At 44.0% G+C, this 21,815-nt stretch overlaps 1 protein-coding gene across 1 annotated transcript in view; it reads left to right on the plus strand.

The window, feature by feature from the left end:
- Pacrg (parkin coregulated) overlaps nucleotides 1-21,815 on the plus strand; it is a 428,615-nt gene that overhangs the window by 232,589 nt on the left and 174,211 nt on the right. Inside the window, exon 4 of the mRNA XM_052169795.1 lies at nucleotides 18,642-18,791. Within this exon, the coding sequence (XP_052025755.1) occupies nucleotides 18,642-18,791 (150 nt within the window). The remainder of the gene's footprint in view (nucleotides 1-18,641; nucleotides 18,792-21,815) is intronic.

The raw sequence follows: 21,815 nt of genomic DNA on the forward strand, positions 1-21,815 counted from the left end.
TTTGAAGACACATAACTAAACTGAAGGAGCATAGCATCATGAAGACAGAATCGATGACTCCCACACACCAGAGGCCATCATTTGAGAATAAGCAGAAACATTACTAAGAACTCAGTAAACACGACTTGTCAGGGAAAAAATCTAACCAAATGGGATTTGATAGCACAAGGGTCCAGTGCCAGGACAATCTGTTCCTGGTGCCAGCCATTGCATGGCAGTCCAGGATGGCATCACCAGACACCTGTCGTCATCCTGTCACTGGAGAAACGCTGGTTCTCTATGCAGCATCGTGCAAGTTTCAGTTCGTGATGGGAAATGGCCTGTGCATGAAATACCTCTTTCAGGTGGAATTCTGGAATGAGGCTAATTGATCTAGAAACAGGCTGATGTGCATAATTGGCATAACATGTAACAGCTGTTTGTACCTTGTTTCTAAACCATACTATTAGTATAATTGTGATTTTATCCAGGGGCAAAAATTAACCTTACCATCACCAGCTAGCAGTTCTGATTACTATCTATGAAGGCAGAGCAAAATGGACTAACTCACTGTGAGAAAGAGAAGTGGGATCCATGCCTCTGTGCATTCCCAGAGTCTGGGATTTATTTCTTAAAAATTACAAAATTGATAATGCTAAAGTGAAACATAGACGCACTCATTGAATCTAGTATTCATTTCCAAACTACAAAAAAAAATGTAAGAATATAATAAAAATATTGGTTTTCTTTCTTTTTCTTGTTCATCTACTTAGAACCCAAGATTTATCAGGCTTCAAAGAAAAGTATCTCATGTTTTACAGTAGCCAAATTAATACCCACTACCTCTTCCATTAATATCACTTCATGGAAAAACACCTTTGCTCCTTTCTCTCAGTTTGCAGTCTTGAGTTATTCTGGGTTAGATGCTCCAAAATAATCTAGCCCAATATACTCAGGGTGAGGAATGGAATGTCTTTGATAAAATATCCAGGGTCAGTAGCATAGCACAGATTGCGGAGAACAACAAATGTTTTGTTGTGGGAAAGGGTGGGAAAAAAACAAGAGATCCCTAGCAGTCTGACCTCTGGGAATTATGGATTAATGTTTGATCTAGTTAAGATGAGGAAAGTTCAGCCCAACCCAGCAGAGCACCCACAGGGAGTGTCTAGATTCTGCTCGTGTCAAATTCAGAAGACAGTTGAAAATGAAGGCAGGAGAGGGGATAGGGACTCAGAGCTACCACAACTGTGTCTTCCACTCTGGCAAACTGAAGAGCAGCACCATAGTGTGGGATGGGGCATTGGGCAAAGTGCACACACACACACAACACACACACACACACACACACATACACACACATGCACATGTGTGTGTGTGTGTGTGCATGTGCCACGTGCAGAGAGAGAGACAAACAGACAGAGAGAGAGACAGAGAGAAGACCTAGAATGTTCAAAGGAAGAGAATACTATAACATTGAGTATTGAAGCAGAAGAAATATAAACGTGTAGAATGTTGTTTGCTATTCTTGAAACTCTAGATGTTATTGTGCACCTGCCCCCTACCCCACCCCCACCCCAGCCCTGTCCTAAAGAGGAGAGGAACTCACATACAAATAATCCAATTTGAACGTAGGAAGGGAAACCCGCAAGCCAGAGAAGTGCAGAACTCTCCAGAGAGTTGGGAAAAGAAGCTTCGAGTTGCCCAGCACTAGTGCACAAGCGTAGGCCTGTGAAGAGGCGGGCATAGAAAAGACAAGTCTGGAAACAGAGGCGAGCAAAGACAGTTAACAGGGAAGGTGGGAGCCAAGGGAACTGCATGTGAGTGCTGCCCAGAAAAGCACTGGACACGAACAGAAACAGAAGGCAGAGGTATAGCAAAGACAGGTCCTGTGAGGAAAATGAAGGAAGCGAAGCCCTTCTCAAAACACACTTGACAAAGGAAGGAAGGAAGAGAGGATAGAAAGAAGGAAGAGAGAGATAGAAGAAAGAGAACAAAGGATAGAGAAAGGAAGGGGAGAACAAAAAATCCTTCAAATATCCGCACAGGGGAATGCAGAACATTGAGACATAAGCGAACCAGAGCTGACAGTGCACAGCACCAGAGCTGGCAGTGCACAGCACCAGAGCTGACGGTGCACAGCACCAGAGCTCGCAGTGCACAGCACCAGAGCTGACAGTGCACAGCACCAGAGCTGACAGTGCAGAGCACCAGAGCTGACAGTGCACAGCACCAGAGCTCGCAGTGCACAGCACCAGAGCTGACAGTGCACAGCACCAGAGCTGACAGTGCACAGCACCAGAGCTCGCAGTGCACAGCACCAGAGCTCGCAGTACACAGCAGAATCCCAAGCTGCAAAGTGAAAGGGAGGTTAGCGAATGGGGAGCCATCCTGGGCACCGTGTGATCCCAGGCGAGGACGCCCCGACCCCTGTGATTCCCAAATAGAGATCTCAGAGTTTGTAAACCTCAGGGCCAGGAGTCGCCACGCCTAATTGTTAAGTGCAACTATTTGGCGGGAAAGAGTTTTGCAACTACACAAAATGCCATGATAACCTCGTGGTGGGACAAAAGCCAGGAAAGCAGGGAGTCTAGGCTTTCCAAATCAACAAATAAGGCAAAGAAGGAGCAGGGCACTAAAGCACGTAATAAAGATGATGAATGTGAAATCAGCTACATAAGCTGGGGAAATTAACTTTCCAATCTGATCACAAAGGACAAGCTACCATCTGAGCATAAACTCTCCTGAATAAAATATTACCTAAACATGAAGAAAAGGCATTTTTAAAGGCACAAGTGCTTAGCTTATTTTATTTTTAGAAAAGTGAATTTTGGAGCTGGAGAGATGGCTCATTGGATAAAATGCTTACCGGGAACACACGAGGACCTGAGTTAAGGTCCTAGGGCCCATGGAAAGGCGCACACATTGGGGCGTGCCTGTAGTCCCAGTGCTCCTGCCTGTGATGAAAGGGCACCACAAGAATCCCTGAAAGCTGGAGAGCCCCGGCAAACAAAGGAACAGCAAAACGAAGAGGCTCTGACACACACAAGGCAGAAGACAAGGGCAGGACACCTACCTAAGGTTGCCCTGTGACCTTCAAACACACTGTATGGAATACACACACCCATGTTCACATGCAGGACTGCACATGTACATGGACACACAAGCACACATCACACACAACATTTTTAAAAGTAACTTTTAATATGAAGAGTTCCCAAGGGTGTAAAGAATATTGACTTATGTTGATGAGCATTCTCAATAAAAGTTGGATCTTCACGACTCTCTGTGCACTGACAACTGAAGGGTAACCAGCTGCTTAACCTGATGCCTTCTGTCTCTGGAGAACGAGTATACCATCGACCCCTTCCCCAGAAGAGGGAAGATGCTGGTCGCTCCTCCAGTGACTTTCAGATCTAGAGCCTCTACCAAGCAGTAAAGATTGGGAAATCTCAGACAGTGTAGACACGGAGGGACCAGAGATGCCCCAGTTTTCCCAAGCTGCTGGGCTGCAGCAAAGCCAGCCATGGCAGAAAGGAAGCCTCCATGCCCAGACACTGCCATGACGCCTGGAACAGGACAGCAGGTGCAGAAGTGAAATGTGGGAAGTAAATGAAGGCTAAGGCTCTACATTCTATTTATAGAATGGAGAGATTCCACATTATCCATGATGTGGATGATTGCAGAAAAACACAGACACTCTGAGTAGCCATGCATGAACGCAGCAGATGGTGCAGCAGGATGTACAGGGGACGCACTGTCAAGGCTGCATGCAAGAAGGAAAAGGAACACAAGGAGGAAGACTCCTTCTGTTAGAAGCTTGTGGTCCCGTACACTGATAAGAATTTACCTTTCTCCCATAAACATACCTTTGTGCCATCCTGCTTTATAGTAAAGTTATGTCAATTTTCATTAAATGAACAATCCGTTTTTGATACTTCATTAATCACTGCCAGTCACTTACCACACTAGTTAAATTTGTGGTATAACGTATCCTGCTGGATAACTTCTGTTGGCCCTCCTACCTGCTTGATTTCATAAATCTCCTCATGTATCTTAAGACCTAGTAAGAGAATGTTGTTTTCCAAGTGTCCAGAATATCAGATGGCCTGCTGGTTTTATTTCTGGAGCCAGTAACACTTTGACCTGTCACCCTGGCCAGGACCGTGTGTCCCTTGCCCTGACAGGTGCTCTGGCGTCTTCCATGTGAACCTGTTCCCTGACACTGTGCTTCCTCACTACACCAGAGTATGCCTTCCAGCAACTTCCTGAACATTCGGGAAGAGTGCATCTTTTAGTTCCTAGAAATCGAAACATCCATAAACCCCGATTATTAGTTTTGTAGTGTTAAGAACAATTTCTGCTTAGAAATCTGAGGTCACCTTCCTGTGACTTGCCAAGCTGTGTCTTTAAAAAAGTTCTAGTTTGCTTGGCATTGTGGTACACACCTTTGATCCCAGCACCCAAGAGGCAGATCCTTGTGAATTCTGGGCCAGCGTGGTCTACTCAGATGGATTGCAGGGACAGCCAGGGCTATGTAAAAAAGCTTCACGTGCTTTTTGTACTTCAGATGTGTCTCATTTCTCTACCTGTCTCTCAGATCTTCTTGTTATTTCTGCAGTTTAAAAGTTCCTTGTTAATGTGCTTTGGTTCTTTTTCCATTAATCATACTGGGATATTTGAGTTGAGAGGCACACATCTCGGTAGTGGATACTCACAGGAACTGTTGCTTCAGTGACTTCCCTGTTTTCTGTTCCTGCCTCAGAACTCCCAGGCCTTGTGCACCACAAGCTGGTAACCCCTCAGTCCTCTGCCCTTCCCTCATCTTTCCAACTCTGCCTCATAGTTCCACATCCTGAAATTTTCCTCGACTTTATCTCCCAAGCTTAAAACACTTTATCTCAGTCCTTCCTAACATTTGCTTTTTTTCCCCTGATATTCTTTTAATTAGTGTGTTGTTCCTTTATGAATATACTTTGTTAGTCTCTCATCTCTCAGTGCAGATTTACCTTAGATCTGTTTGATCTTGAAGGGCATTTTGTAGAAAGAGGGAACAGTACCTTGTACCCTTCAACATAAACCGACTGGTCCTTTGTTAGCATTAAGTTAGGCAAGTTACTATGTCAGTTCCTAGCAGAGGAGATTCTGATTCCCATCTGGGATCTTGCCTTCTTAACATGTAGCTGCCACAACCCAAAGCAAGTCCCACTTCTCTGTGTGACCCTGTCCCCCTCACCTGTCACATGCTGCTGCCGGGATTTCAAGGGTGAAAGTCGTCTTTCAAGGGTCTGCTCAAATTGGAGGCTAGCCTACACTACATGAGATTCTGTCTCAAAACAAAACAAAAGAAATTAGACAAAAAAATAAACAGGGATTGCCATTTTTGTAGGCATTCTTGGATGATGAAAAGAAAAATCTGTCCTCATGAAATAACCCTTAAAATATGTGTGTTCTCCCAAATGTATGGGTGTTATTAAGATCATTTACATACTGTTCTTTTTTAATTAGTAGGGATAGGTGTGTGCATGTGTTATGCATGTGTGTGAGTGTGTTCATATCCGTGAGGAAGCCTGTGCTCACTCCGGTTTGTGGAGCCCCATAAACCATTTCAGTTGAACCCAGAGCTTCTGAGTGAGACCAGTGTAGCTCTATAATGTGCTCCAGCAATCCCCTGCCTCTGCTTGCCCAGACCTGGAATGACAGGTGTAACATCGCACCCACTTGGCTTATGTCGCAAGTTCTTCATTTACAAAACGACTCCCAGGCCCCCGTATTGCTTTCTTCTTTGTGAACAGCTAAGAAAAGAGTTGAGTAAATTATATAAAAGTCTCTCGCTGTAGCACCAGTGCCCAGTACTGCTCTCAGTCTGCAAGCCCTCGCTGGGCTTTTCTGGAATTGGATCAGCCAATCCTTCCAACAGCCCTCGGAGTCAGCCGCCTCGCTTCCAAGCCTTGTCGGGGACGGGGGAGGTGTCATGTCACACAATTCCCAAAGGCTAGGGTCAGAATGTGAATCACACCTGGGCTTCGGTGCTGTGTGTACAGCTACAGGTCACCATCCACTGAGTCAGCCATGTCCTGGGCCTAAGACAAGACTCAGAGAAAGCACCAAAGATGGAAATCATATAAAACACACTGAATAATCAAAACGTAAGTTGTGCAAGAAATCAGTCTTTAAAATGCTATCCAAAACATTTCTATTTTGAAATCAAGATATGTGTTTGTAAATAATCACGAGCCCAGTAAGAAATAATTATTTATACATTAGAAAGCATGTTAGCTGCACAATAATGAAAATGTTGCAATAAAATCACATTTACAAGAATATTGCCAGAAATTAGATTCAAATAATATGCCTTTTGTACAGTGTGGCAAGGCATTAATTTAGAAGAAATATATAACCCGAAATATAAAGCTATTAAAGAAGATCAAACCAAGTGGCCATCTTAATCAGCTATAGCGCATCATAAGACCTGATGGAAGAATGAATTCTAAGCGCTAATATCCAGAAAATTGAGACTGAGCAGATCAAAGAACAATTGTTGCTTGGTATCTTGAAATTATCAGGAAGAGCCCTTTATAGTTTTAAAAACAAAGAATAGGAGTCTTTGATTATGATAAAGAAAATTGTATCAAGCAGGTTACAGTAGACTTTACCATAGCAACCAGTCCCTAAGCCCTAGAGCAGAACACAGTGAATGACTTAAAGCAAGGAAGGGCACCTTCCTAGGGGTCAGTGTGGGGACTTGGACTACAGTCACTCAGGAGCCCAGCCTGATGGACATTGCTGGGCACAGCACCAGAGAAAGCAAGGGAGTCTCCCATCCTGAACGTAACAATTAGTCTCCCCATCCTGAAAGTGACACCTCGCACTTCTAGACCCCCAGAGTCCAAACCCATGCTAGACATTATACAGAGCGAGTGTGTCTGAGAGCCTCTGTGTCCTTTTATGTTCCATAGAAGGCTGTCACTTCCAGTCCCGGTGGACGGTTAACCCCTGAGAGGCTGGCGCCCAGCCTCGCCTCCCTGTGGTGGACACAGCAAAGCGCCTTTCATCTCTGATGCTTTCATCTTCCAGCTCCTGCTCACCCTCTGGCCCGCGGGGATCTCCTCCCTGTGTGATTCTTAGAAGTTAGCTAGGGCGGGGCTTGCATGCAAATCTCTCACACACACCCCTGCTACAAATCCCTTCCTTCCAAGACCCCTTCTCCATTTCCTCCCTGCCTCCCACCCCATGATGTGTCAAGTCGGTGCTTTCTTCTATCCAGAGCATTACACCCTAACTCTGAAACAAAAGCTTTCATCTCCCAGACCTGTCAGTGCATGCTTCCTGCCCACCTTGGTGATGTCTCTGGGTTCCCAGGGTGTGGCAGCAAGTTTGTCACCTTCTCACTGGCTTCCTCCATTGGCCTGTGTGACAGCAAACTGACCATAGAACTTGCTTGGCTCTTTCCGAATTCTGTGTCTGCAGACACCAGCTCAAGCGCTCAGCACTGCATGGCCTCCAAAGGCTCTTCACAGTTCTTCCCCCAGCTCCAGTCCTGTCTCCGCCCTTCACTCTCCCTCCAGCAGAACTTTGTAGCCTCTGTCAAGCAGAATATGATGGTAAACAGGACTCTGTCCCCACAGCATCGAATGGGCTGGCTGGTGCACAAGAAATGCATCAAATCTTTCCAAAATCAACTTAGTGAGGTACATAACTGTTCTCCTCACTGAAATGTATATGAGATGCCATTTTAAAAAATATGAAGTGGCCATTTGGATCTGCTAACATGCTGGGCCTTGTGTAAAAGTACCTTGTAGAGATGCCTATCTGTCCTGCAACCCCAGTTAAAGACTGTAATCCTACCATGCTTCCTGTCCATCAGAAGACATTGTGAGAGTACATTTCTGGTTCTCTAAATCTCCCAGTGAGATATTTTTGTTTATGACCAGCCATGTGCACTTGTGAGATGACCTGCTAGAGGAGAGGCGACCCTGGCTGCGCCAACTTATAGAAACAATGGCAATCTGTGTGTGGAAGGAGCACAAGGCAGTGCCCTTGTTAGGACACCTCTAATGAGCTGAGGTCACCTGGCTGACCGCACCAGCCAAGGGCGCATGCCCAGCTGTCTCCAGTTGCTGTGGCTAAGTAGGAGAGAACACAGTGACTCCTGGCTCAAGAAGCTTGAGTACTAATACTCCAAAAACAAAATATTCTCCTGGAATGACATCCAATGGATGAGCAGGAAAAAAAAAGGATCCAGTGTGAAGGAATAAAATGTGTCACAAAGCAAGAGCCTGTTGTGACAAGTCTTTTTTAATTAGCAAGCACATATTACCCTTTTAACGATCCGATCATTTCACTCACGTTTCAAAATTTGACAAATACATTCTTTTGAAATTGATAATAAACTGCAAAAAATCATTTTAATTTAAAAAAGAAGAATTAGACCTTTATGTTGGAAAATTTGGTAAAGAGGTAAATTACTTGGGGTTATTTTGATTAAAAGATGCTAAAAAAAGAAACAGGATCATACTGTCTTCATAAAGTTTGCTTAGTAGCTCCTATGACTTGAAATTCACTTAAAACATGTTTGCTGTCACAGCTCAATATTGTCACACTCTGCTCTGGTACGTAGAGATCATCCAAAAGCTAGCTAGCTCCCTCGTGACGTCAGCATGTCCCAAGTAGACCTGGGGACTCTAGCTCACCTTCACACCTGTAAGAACAAGCAAGTGCCAGAAGCTCTGTATTTCCAGAGAAATCAGACATTTGCAATGAAACAGCAGCACATGCCCAGAGGTTTTAGAGCTGTGACCAAGGGAAAGGGGGCATGCCTATCAAAGTAGCCTATAGGGTGTTACCTACCCACACATACTAGAGGTGAAGAAAAAGAGAGACGGCTTTCCAAACTGTTCATCTAGATTTCTTGGCTATCCAATTCTGCAGAGCCCGGAGTCTGCCTCTTCCAATAGTCTGTGTAGACTGTGAAGGGAGACATGGGGGTGCACCATGATGGAGAAGTGACCAATCTGATGCTGCCAAGCTCAGCCCTCACTGACCCATTTGAATAGCAAGTGAAAATCTACAGCCATGAAGGGAAGAGAGACCATCCAGGAATCTTACCATTTAGAACCTTTTTCCTCCACTGGGAGACTCCATCTTGTGAGCTGTCAGTAACTTGACACTAAAGACTGCCTTCCCTCCTTGAGAACAAACAAGGCACATTAATTAGCAAAGCCGTGGCCTTAGACCCACTGTCTACTGCTGGCCCAACACTCTAAGCCCTCAAGGTCAGGAGGAGAGCTCTTATCTTTTCTAGAGGAAGAACGTTGTAGGAATCTTGGAGAGCTTTGATGAGTTGAGCTCATGGGAAAACAGTCATACATGAGCGCTCCCAGCCACATGGGCTGCGGCATCTCACAGTCAGACATTTCTCATCACACTTAACCCGGCCATTGCCATGTTGTCTTTACTGTTCCATCTAAAGAGAACTATAACAGAAAATCTCGTGTCTTCATGTGACCTTACTGATTGTAGTAGTGTCCTGTTGAAGGCACGGTGGTGACAGTCCAAGGCAGAGGCTAGATGACAACCTTCGAGCTATCGATTGTGTACGGGTTCCCCTTCCAATACTAGGGGTCCTTGTGCATGTCACGAGGTCAAGGCCTGTGTGAACAAGGACATCAGAGATGCAATGTAGAAGCATAGCAGCAGAAAGGGTGACAGAAGCAGAGATGACAGGTGACCATGCCAGAAAGTTATGCTAGAGTCAGAGAGAAGGAGCCAGAAACAGCCAGGGGCACCTGCAAGCAGTCTTTTCCTGTCTCACATAAGCCAATGTCCATGCTCAGTATTGGAGCACAACACCTTATTGTCACAATGAAGACAACAATGTCCTCCAGCATACCGGATCATTTCTGTGGCAAAATGAACTATTACATCTAAAGCTTTCAACAGAGCATATGACACTAATGTGATAATGCCACCATCACACTCTGCCTTAATGTTGACATCTTTAAGTCACCCAAGCTAAAGCCTCATACAGGCAGCGGGCAGCCATGACATCATTCTAAGTAGATGCAGACTCAAGTTGTGTCCTGTTCTTAGTTATGCCAAAAAAACAAAAAACAAAAAACAAAAACAAAAACAAAAAAAAACAAACAACAAAAAAAAACCCCATACAGTTGTTTTCCAGTGCTTTGCCTGGAGAGACTCCATTTTACAGGTAATATTTAACTCCACTTTGAGTGACAATGCCTTAGTCATCATGATTTATCCCTTAGGAACAAGCCACAGGTGCTTAAGACTTAGGAAGAGTCTTGTACCTTGGTGGACACATGAACAGAGCTGTCTAGTCCTATCCACAAGGCACCTCCTGTTAGGCAAAGCATTCTTAAGGATAAATATGCCATATCAATTTATCAAAGTAAATGGTGACCATATGAGATCATAAGTATACTGAAAATGTATCTTGAAAACAGGGCCTGCAAACTCACTGAGCACAGCAGATTCAGGAAAGGATCTACTAGCTTCACCTGGCTGCCTAACATGGCTGTGGGGATGGCCTCTACAGCTCTATCACCTCCCTGCTACTACGTAGTGTGTGTATCACTACACCATCAGAGAAGTCCGACCCATCCCCATAGGCCTCATCTCAGCTTGATTCCTCACTGGTGATGTAGCCATTTGTCTGTTCACCCATCTGGACATGCCACCTGTCTGTCCACCTCTGTGCTCATCCAGACCATGGTCTCTGTGGCCCTGATGATCCTGCAGCTCACTTCTGTATCCTGACTAGACCTCAGAGCTTACCCAAAGCTATGACCTCACAACTTGACCCTCTAGCAGCGTCTCCAGCAAACCTCCGGCAGGGTCATTGATCTCATTCCCATGTGGACTCTGTTGCCTCTGTAGGGTCTCCGTGGAACTCCCCGAACTCTCTGCAGTGGCCTCCTTGAGCTTTTGTGGCCATTCTAAAACCTGAGCAGATTTTTGCTGTGTGGTCTGAGAGTTAGTACTGCTGCCAGTGAAACCAGTGTACCTTGCGATTATATTAAAATGCCAATAAAGTCTGACAGTGGAAAAACACAAGCATTTGTCTATGTGTCTGAAACAGCATGCTCAGACAATGTACCTTGCTTTGTGAAAAACGCCATGAGCTTTGTCTCTGTCACTGTGACTTATTCCCTAAGAACAAACCACTGATGCCGAGGACCCAGCATGGCGAAGGCTTTGTGCTTAGTCCATGCTAGACTCAGTTTTTTAATTAGGAGTGCAGACTCTGGACTCATGTGAAAGTCCAGCTTGCATTACCGAACTCTGTAGTGCTGGGCCATTTAATTCTTTCACCCTTCCTAGGAGATTAGAAATATCATTTTCCAGATTCATAGAATTAACATAGTATAACAAACATTACTGGGAAATAAAGTGTGTGTGTGTGTGTGTGTGTGTGTGTGTGTGTGTGTGTGTGTGTGTCTTCCTTAGTTTCCTTGTCTTGGCATATTCTCAGCAAGCAGTCACCAAAATAGTTACGTTTCAATGCAATAAGATGTGCTCAGTCTACAAAATTTATTTCTACAGAACTGAAGAAGCTCAAGTATAGACTTCTGACATATTCCACCAAGGAAAGGTTGATCCCAAAACCTTAGTGCATGCTGCTGGAATTAAGTTATTCATGCCAGATTAACAAGAAAAGAAAAGGGGAAATCCTAACTCTCAGTCCCTCTTGTACCCTTTTGGGTTTTGGTGATAGTATTACTTACTTGTTTGTTTTTAAAGGCATGGTCTCACATATCCCAGGCTTGCCTCAAACTTGCTGTGTAGCTGAGGACAACCTTGAACTCCATCCTCCTGTCTCCACCTCCAGCACAGCATCACACCCAGTTTCTATGGTGCTGGGGAAAACCCTGAGTTCCTCTACTCATGCCAAGCACTCTCTCTCTCAATTGAGCTATGCCCCAGCCTTCCATTTCTATGTCTTAACAACTAGAACAGACAGACAGTTGTGGTCAGATAGCTTGCTAAAGCACTCTGGTGTCAGCCTCCTTTGTAAGAAAATGTAGAATATGTTATGTTAGCTTGGTTAGCCTTCATCCAGTGAGAGAATTCATGTTATTAATAACCACTGCTGTCTTCCTATACTATTCATATTGCTTGCCCAGATAATCACTCCTAAAATTATACTAGAAATTGCTATCCGGCTTAGAAGTGTGTGTTCTTCCTGTCTTTCTTTAGGAAAGAGTGGGCTCCTATATCAATGGAAATTGTTCTGTCTGCCCAGCATCTATTTCATGGGCATCCTGGAATCTCCTACTTTGCATAAGGCCTTTTGGGTTCTTGATGGCCATGAAAACTGTGGCAAGTTTAGTGACCCTTTCTCAACCAATGTAGGGTATGTACTAGTAGGGTATGCACTCTTAGCAGTAGTGCCCACTTGAAACCAACATGATCATTTGATTTCACTCTGAAAATGATACTAAAACTAACTGCTTCCTGGCATCCTATGGTGTCCAGCTCCTTCAGGGTGAACTGAGTGGATATCTGGGTACAGAGGGGCCAGGTGCTCTGAGAGAAAAGCCCTGCACTGCCAATGCCAGGCCTGCCAGTGCCAGCACACTCCATGGAAGTTCATGCTCAGCCAGACAAGAATCCTCATGGCTCCTCCCGCTCACCTAGAGCCTTGTGAGTATAAAAATCAAACGTGCTGGTGATTGCATCTTTGAGCATGCTTCTTAAACAAATCTGTTAAAGCAAACAGAGTCACTTATAAGAACAACAAAATACAAAAGAAAGTCCCAGTGCTAAATTACATTAATGATCCTAAAAGAATTCAAAAATTATAATCAATAAACAAATAAATATACTGAAATAACTTTCCACCCTATGGATGTGTTCTCTTCTCCTTTAACAACCTGATAGTCTTGGAATGCTTGGATTAATCCCAAGCATGAACAGTACTGATTTCAGCATTCTCTCATACCTGAGCACATACCTTCGTACTTAGGCTAAAGGCCCCTGCAAGTAATGTGCCGGCCTAAGTATCCCATGCATGTGTGTGGCTCTGAGAAGTGATGGCTGCAGAAAACCTGCCCCTATCTATGCCACAGCATTTGTTAAAGTCTCTCTTTTCCCAAACTTGCTTCTGCTGTGGATGGGAATATTTCAATGACTTTTTTTTTTGCCAATATGCTATTTCCAAAGTTATTTGGATTGCCATTGAATCTAAACATTCTAGAATATTCGCTGCTCACTTGTGTATATTAACCTCGGTATTATGTGCTCACATTCTTAGACAATCTCCATGACTTCTTTCACTAGATCATGGCGGCTATTCGTATGCTACAGATATTAACATTTATGGCACATGTCAAAAGTATTTTTAGACTTCATATTTGGCTTTGATTTTGTTTGGTGTTTCTAACTTTAAACAGAGACGATCCACCGGTAATGTTCCTGTGTCTTCTCATTCTGCAGCAGCAAATCATATCTAATAGTGGGAAATACTCTCACTTTACAAAATTCATAGCAATAATGGATTTTTAGGCCTAAGGAAATTGTACGCAGGGCTTATAACCATCTAAGATGAATAAATTTTACCACTTTGGCTTCAAATTGTTTTTCCTTATTCTCCAGCAATTTCTCCATATCTGTAAGCTCCATCCTGTTGATTATACTTGAAGGCAGTAAGCAGTACAATAGAAATCCAATTTCCTGGATAGAAAGGTTCTATAATGTCAGCAGACCCTTCATGTTAGACCTTTCAAAACCTTAAATCTTGAGTTCAAAGTCCTCACTTACAACTTGACAACAGCTGCGGAAGAATACACATGTCTCCTTAAGCCCCAGAATCATACTCTTTATATCTGTTAACATGCTTTTTCAAAGGATGAGACCTGTGATTCCTGCTCCCCATCCCCCAGTCATATTTCTTTAACTCCAGTGGAAACAGAAGAACAAAAAGACTTCTGGCTTGATGTGAAGAGTCAATTCCTCAAGAAGGAGGAACAAAAATACAGGAACTGAAGTGGAAATGGACAGGATAAAAATCAAATCCTCTTGGGGCTGGGATGGTGATGTCGGGAGCTGGGGTTTGATCCCACGGGCTCGTGTGAAAGCCCAGGAGTACTGGTGCACTAGCAACCCCAGCACTGGGGTGGTGGAGGCAGGCAAAGCCCTGGGGTTTACTCACCGTGCAGCCTCACCTACTCACTGAGCTCCAGACCAGTAGGAGACGTTGTCTCAGAGTGTCAGGTGAGCTCTTGTGGGCGATAATACCCAAGGTTGGCATGTGGTTCCTACACACACACACATGCATCTGCATGTACACATGTACGCACATGGGGACACACACACACACACAAAGTTAGAGAAAATCCCTCTTAAGGAAATTAAGGGTATTTTTATAGTGTACCTCAATTTTCTCTCATAGCTACTGTGAAGACTCTTTTCCTCATTCCCCAAGAAGGACACAGCATTCCCTTTCATGTGATGTTCAGAATAACAGATCGGGCACTGTGGTTGTGGGTCACTGTCAGTAATATTCCAATAATGCTTGTCACAACCATGTGAATTAACTCAAGGTTGCATTGCAATTGTGTTCTAATATCTGTTTGTTGTTCTGTTGAAAGAGAGCATTAATATACCCCTGAGTGACCAAGTGCTATGTGTGTGTATATGTATATATATATATATATATATATATATATATATATATACACATATACATATATATGTATATATATAAAACCCCAGTTGGAAAATTAAGGTACAGTTGTTCATATATATATAAACATCAATATGGTCTACATGGCAAGTCTCAAGTCTCTTCCCTGACATTCCCATAGATGTGTATATACAAGGCTATCTTATTGCAGCCTTTGTAAAGCACCCATAATAGAAAAACTCGTTCAAGAGCCATTATAGCAGGCTGGAGAGATGGCTCAGAGGTTAAGAGCACTGATTGCTCTTCCAGAGGCCCTGAGTTCAAATCCCAGCAACCACATGAGATGGATCACAACCATCTGTAATGGGATCCAATGCCCTCTTCTCGTGTGTGTCTGAAGACAGCTGCACTGTACTCATATAACTTAAAATAAATAAATAAATAAATCTTTTAAAAAAAAAGAGCCATTATAGCCACGTCCCATCATTTGTCTCTCACAGGGTTTTCTGCCTTTGATCTTAAAGTGTTTTGTTTTTGTATTTTCATAAAAAAGAGAAAAAGAAGAAAAGATGGACAGTTATACATGACTTTGAGGCCCTTGCAGGAATGAGAGAGAGAGAGAGAGAGAGAGAGAGAGAGAGAGAGAGAGAGAGAGAGAGAGAGAGAGAGAGAGAGAGAGAAGAAGGGACAGAAATGGCAGAAACCCAGATTCTCTAGTGTCTGGTTCTTGCTGGTTATTCCAGCAAGATGGGACCACCTCAGGTCCTCCATGGGTACACACACACACACATACACACACACATGCTTCTGACCAAAAAGTGTTCAGGAAAAACACATTCACGGTTATAAAAGCAGGTAATGCGACCTGAATACCTCGGTGCACTCTCACCTACACAGCTGGAGCAGGCTCCTGTCCCCAGGGAGGGCTCTGTGTTTCTAGGGCACCTCCCTCCTGCCTGGGAAATTCTGTGACTGAATAGCATCTATTGATCCCTGGGATTTGTCCTGTGTCGAGGAGAGTTCAGCGATCCTGAACCAAGGTTGAGTAGCCCCGTGATTGGCTACTTAATGACCTTGTCTTGCCAAGTACAGTCCTCATTTGTGATATAAGCTTACTGTCTATGTCCACGATAGATTGCCATCCCCAAGAGGATCTTAGCATTGGTATCTTGTTCATTTCAATTCTTCCAGTTCCCAAAACTATGAGGAGTACACAATACACTCTCAGCACACACTGATGAAGGAGGATTAGTAATCTAAGATGCATAAGGTGCTAGGTTTAATTCCTGGCACAAAGAAGTACTCAATGCTCCTTTGAAACAGAGCCTGGTTGCTGGCCATGCAAGGCCAGCTCTACCCACTCTACCCACTCCACCCACTCCCACCAGAGCTCCAAAACTCTGTCTGCTCCCACCAGGGCTCCAAAGCTCTGCCTGCTCCCACCAGGGCTCCAAAGCTCTGATTCTGACTGTCCCACCCCCACAGCTTGCAGAGGAAATTACAGCATTCTATTTTTAGTTGTTTTTCAGAAGATTCCATGCAGTCTGCGAAGTGTTTAAGAGCTATAATGACGGACCAAGTCCTGTGGTTATATTTAGGTTGGCTCCCACAGTTAAGGCTGAGCATCTCTGTCCATTACATTCATGTTTACTTTCAAGCCAACCGGGAATGTAGCCTCGACCGGACCAGAGGTTGCAGGGCTGCTCTGAAGTGTGTGCATTCACCAGCCACCAGTTGGTTGCTGGAGAAGAAAAAAACTGACCTCAACCTTATTTTTAAAAACTTCCCAGTGTTTCCATAGAAAGTCACTAAATGGTACTTCAAATTCTTAGACTGTTTGCTGTTGAGTTTAAACTTCCCCTGAATACCTCTCTGGACCTGACTGGTTTGTCCTTCATTCTGAGGGGCAAAAGCTTAGAGCCACATTGAGCTCTCTGAGCAGGTAGTTGGCTATGAGCAAGAGAACAATGGAGACTCAGGACCAGAGGAGAAACGATGAGGGAAGAGGATGGAGAACCAGGGAGGTACAGAAGAGGAGCTTGACCCAGAGGAACAGAGCGGGAGGGCGGAGTCTTAGGAGTAAGGGAGAGACCCAGGACCAGCCAGGGACGAGAAGGTGAGGAGGAGACTCGGGATTCAAGAAACTTTGCGAATGGAAACACGGAGTCAGGGGAGGGAAAGTGAGGAGAGACCCAGAATCAAAGGAAAGAAGATGTGGATGAAAATCTAGATCAAGAATGGAGACTCTGGACCCAAGGAAGGGAGATATAAATGGTACATAAGACATAAATTCAAGGACATGCAATACAGGAACAATTTTCTAATGTAGGAACTGAGAGAGATGAAAAATGGAATTTGACCTAGAGTAACTGGGAACCAGCTAGGTCACATTATAGAAGAAAGAGGAGACTTATAGAGGTAAATTTGTCTCTGATACACACTGAATGTGATCTGTCTGCAAGAGCAGAGCTGTTGGAAGTGTGAGCTGGAACTCAAGAATAGTGCACTGGCTCCGAAAGCCTGGTTGCTTTTTATCTCCTGTTTTCAGGACGTAGTTGATCCTTTGCCATTAGGAGGTGGAACTCTTGTCTTGTATTTTAGAGTAGTCCGGGGCTCTCCATCTTATCAACCCTCGGGCCTTCTGTAATAGATGCTTTTGTGTAGCTCTTCATTTCAATCGTTTTAATGGAGTCCCCTCAGAAAGCAAATGACAGGTTGCTATGATTAAGGAAACCAGGGCCAAGAAAGTGTCAATGAGTTGGCCAGGGTCCCGCAGCTAGCATCAATGTCCCGGGTCCCCATTGGAGCAAAGAGTGCTTTGTAGCTCTGGCAGAGATGGACCCATTAGGTAATTAACTGCCTTTTGTCCTTTCTCTGCAGTGGCTTGTTGCTTTGCACTCAGAACTGTTCTCTAAGCCTGTGTGCATGCCTTTGGTCTCTCCTTATTATGGTTGATTCTCTATTGGGATGCCTGTACTTCCAACACTGCCTCCCTTGCCTCCTCAGGATCCTATGTGCAGCCATTACACGGTCGCCCCCTGTGTCGGGAACCAATATACAGTCTCTCCACATGTATACCACCCAACAGCTATCTCCCAAAATAAAGGTTGTTTCATGATATTGGCTTTGAGAGTAACAGGAAATCAGGAGTGAGGAGCTGGCCCAGTAGGTAAACAGTTTGCCACACAAGCATGAGGACTTGAGTTTGGATCCCTAGTCAGGTGCACAGAGAGCTAGACATGGTGGTGGATTCCTGTCGTTCCCAGCAATGGAGAATTCCCGGCACTCGCTGGCCAGTGAGTCTGTGAATGACCCTGCCCCAAAAGACTAAGGTGGAAATCAACTGAAGAAGACACGATGTTGACCTCTGACCTCCACACACACATAGACGTACAGAAAGAAGGAGATAGAAAGAAAACAATAGGAATTCTTAACAGACAGAGATCACAAAAGGTTATCTCTAGGTAGCCTACACCACTGACACCAGCTGATGTTTAATGCTCTCTGCCTCCTGTCTTTCTCATCCCCCTCAGACCATCAGCCTCTGATCTGTAGGGAAACATGAGAAGCAGCCAAGCCTGGTGGCAGATACCTGTAATCCCAACCCACACCCCAACTCCGAGGAGGCAGATGCAGGGGGATTTCTTTGAACTGGAGGCCAGCCTGGTCTTCAAATTGAGTTTGAGAACAGATAGGGCTACATAGAGAAACCCTGTCTTAAAACAAACAAACAAAAACAGAGAGGAAGGAAGGAAAGAGAAGGGAAGGAGACAAAAGAAAAAAGAAGTGTTCTCAGGATTGGTGAGGATCCCACAGGAGCTGGGAGGCTGAACAATAACCAAATAAGATGTGATTCTCTCCAGGGGGCTGTGCTGCCCCCTCAGAACTGTAGCAGTAAGGACCCCATGGGAACCCAATAGGGCACAATTTAATCAAATGCATCCATGGGACAGCTTCACCTTCACATCATAGAATTCGCACTCAGCATTTGCTCCTTGTTGGTTTTCCCACCACACAGATGCCTTGAACCTCCGAAACAGACAGGTCATCTGTGTCACGCTCAAAGTTCTCCAGCATCTGGTTGTGTCCGCGGAGATGGTAGGCGAAGCTTTGGTGCCCTACTACCGTCAGATCCTGCCAATCCTGAACATCTTCAAGAACATGAACGGTGAGTGATCCCTGGAGACAAAAATGTCTTCTAAGCACAAAAAATGAAGGAGTGGGTTGATGGAGAGAGAAGGAGCAGCCTGTTTGTTTGGGAGTATCACCCTTCGCTTTGGAGATGTAAAATGCATAGCCCCATCCTGCCCCACTGTCCCCCCACACCAGACACAGTGACATCAGCAATTTTGATTCCTAATCACAGGCACAGTCCACCCACTCAATAGATGAGTACCAAAATGCTTCTACGTGTTTCCAGTAATTGAACTGTATAGTTTTCCTTAATAGTTCTTGAGTACATTTGAAGGTTTTGGTCCTCCCTGCAAAACTTTATAGCCTGCTACTTATAAATTGATTGAAGGTGAGTGTTTTAAATGTTATTCAGACTTGCTCAGTTCGGACCTTTTTAACATCTTATCTTTCATCTCAAGGTAAAAGTAGAAAAATTATATTACTAATACTTAATAATTTGTCATTAACAAATTTGGATGGTAAATATTGATTAAAAATAGATACAGTGGTCTATTTATCTCTTGAAAGGAGAACTGGTTACCCTGTACAGATATGTAGCAAGTCTTTGGTGATCACAGGCGGGCCGTGGTCATGGGTTTCCTCACTGTCAGTCTGATTTCCCTAAAGTTCATGAATCTCATTTTCTTTTTGGTTGCTAACTTTGAGGGTTCTGTGTTTCTCACATGCATGGGAGAAGGCAACATTTGAAGCTAGTTTCTGATGGCCATGTAAATACCTTGGTAATTTAGTAGAACACAGCCTGAAATTTTTGAAACACAATCTGCTCCTTGTATATGCTGGAAAACATTATCAAACAAAGAATGTGCAGCAGCCCCCTGCCACAGACAAGCCTGGCATTTAGAGTCACCGTCTTTGAGTATAATTGCTGTTTATTATTGAATCTGCGCCACATATGCACTATTCCGAACCTTGTGGAATTCTCAGAAGCTCTTTAGCTGTCTTTTGATCGTAGGACCTAATCATATGTTTGTAGTCCGTCTCAAATCATCTGAAGGGGAGAAGGATGCATAGACACTTAAGCAAGGAGATTACTCCTGGAGGAAATTAAGAACTCTGCTTTAGTAATTTAGTTTCATACTGTCCAACCAATTGTTTAGGTAAGAGCATTCTTACATTATAAAAAAAATACTTATAAACATTCTTTATTCCTAATTCATATTTTTTAACCATATGGTAGCATCAAGTACCTGCACGTTTACAGAAAGCCAACACACGGGTGTGATTCAATTACAGCTCATCAGAGCACTATAAACTTCCATGCATTCCTATCTGTAGATTTTTGGCTCTAAGCTAAAGCTAAAGACAGAAGTAGAGGACTGGCAGAGGGCAGGGGTGGGGATGGATTGATGTAGACATGAGGGAGAAAGGGAGAGAGAAGGAGGGAGAGATTGGGGTTCATATGAGAGATGTAGAGATAGATTTATGTGGACATGAGGGAGGGAAGGAGGGAAGGGAGGGGGGAGAAAGGGAAGGAGGGAGGGAAGGAAGGAAGAAGGAGGGAGGGAGGAGATGGAGATGGACCTGAGAGAGGTGGGGAAGGGCAGGTGGAGAAAGAAGAAGTAGAATAACCACACAGCAGCTACTCAAGATGTCTGGGTCAGCATTTGGAAGCCGGAGTGTCACAGTATGTTCTCAGCGCTCCTCGTGCAAATCCACAGGATGCGCACTGTTAGCACTCCCAGTGCCTTAGTTTGAAGCTTGCCTCCCTGTCGCTTTTCTCTCTTATAAGCAAGCATTCATTTTTCTGAATTTGATGATCACAGAGATTGGCCCAGCCCACAAGGCTTCTCTCTTGCTTAAGCATGACGGGATAGATTTGTCCACAGTGTGGTACGTTCTTGTCATACAACAAAATCTGCAGCTTAAATGCGACTGATATCCTTGTATGAATGAAGGCAACTGGTGAAGCTCAAGAGACAGCCAAATTCTTGGGTACCAAACCTGGGAGGCGGGACTGATTCAGGCACCACAGACAGTCCTCCTGGGGGGTGCCGGGCTGTAAAACAAAGCTATTATTTCCCTGTTGCTTGTTAGGGACAGCTTCCCTTTAAGTCTGTAACTTGCAAATGTCCATACTGTCTAACAAAGGTAGAGGTTGCCCGTCCATAAGAAGATTAGAACGCTCACTGTGAGAAATTCATAGCTGATCTAGGCCACCATCAGTTTCAAGCACAACCAACAATTCTGGAATATTCCCCCATCTACACATCAGAAATTTCATGTTCAAATTGCTTTCATGTTCAAGAATTGTCAAACATTCTTCTGATGTTTAAGAGGGAGACGTCATCTTCAGCTTCATTTCCTCCCTTTCTTAGAAGCCTGTCACCGCAATGCCATGGCGAGGTTTACCGTGTTCTAAGGGGCCTGTTATAAAATTGGATCATTATACTCTAAGAATGGAATGCTCCTCTTTAAAGGGGTTCTGTACCCCCAGTTGTGGCTCTGTAATACTGGATGCAGGTCTACAAGGAATTCATCCCAGGTCTTCCAGCTGGGTTAACATTATGTATTAGGAAAATGGCTCCACGTTATGATTGTAGATGTTGTACACATATTCACAGAGCCCATTATTTAAATCATTTAATTTAAGCAGGTATCTCTCACAGCATGTCATTATTTAGCATTAAATTATGTCAGATTTTTAGTAATAGCATTAGGGAGAAGAATCTTAAACCAGGCTCCAAAGCATTGGAGAATGATTTCTCCTTTCTATACATCTGCTATTCCATGCTTGTCTTTTCTGTAAATTGATGTCTTGTTAAACTTAGATTCAAATATATTTCTTTCAAATCCTACCACAAAATCCTTTTAGAATGGAACCAGAGACAGATGATAGAAAGATTGAGAGAATATGTCCTTTCAAATATAATGACCCCACTCTTCCGTCTGTCCCCTTGAAGCACACACTCCAGCTTGGTTCTACCTTCTGATCTCTTTTCCGGTGCCTTTCCTGTTTTAATGTTAAATGAATGTGTTCTAAAACGATCAGTGGGGACTG

Source organism: Apodemus sylvaticus, chromosome 23 (assembly GCF_947179515.1).
Source record: "Apodemus sylvaticus chromosome 23, mApoSyl1.1, whole genome shotgun sequence".
NCBI lineage: Eukaryota > Metazoa > Chordata > Mammalia > Rodentia > Muridae > Apodemus > Apodemus sylvaticus.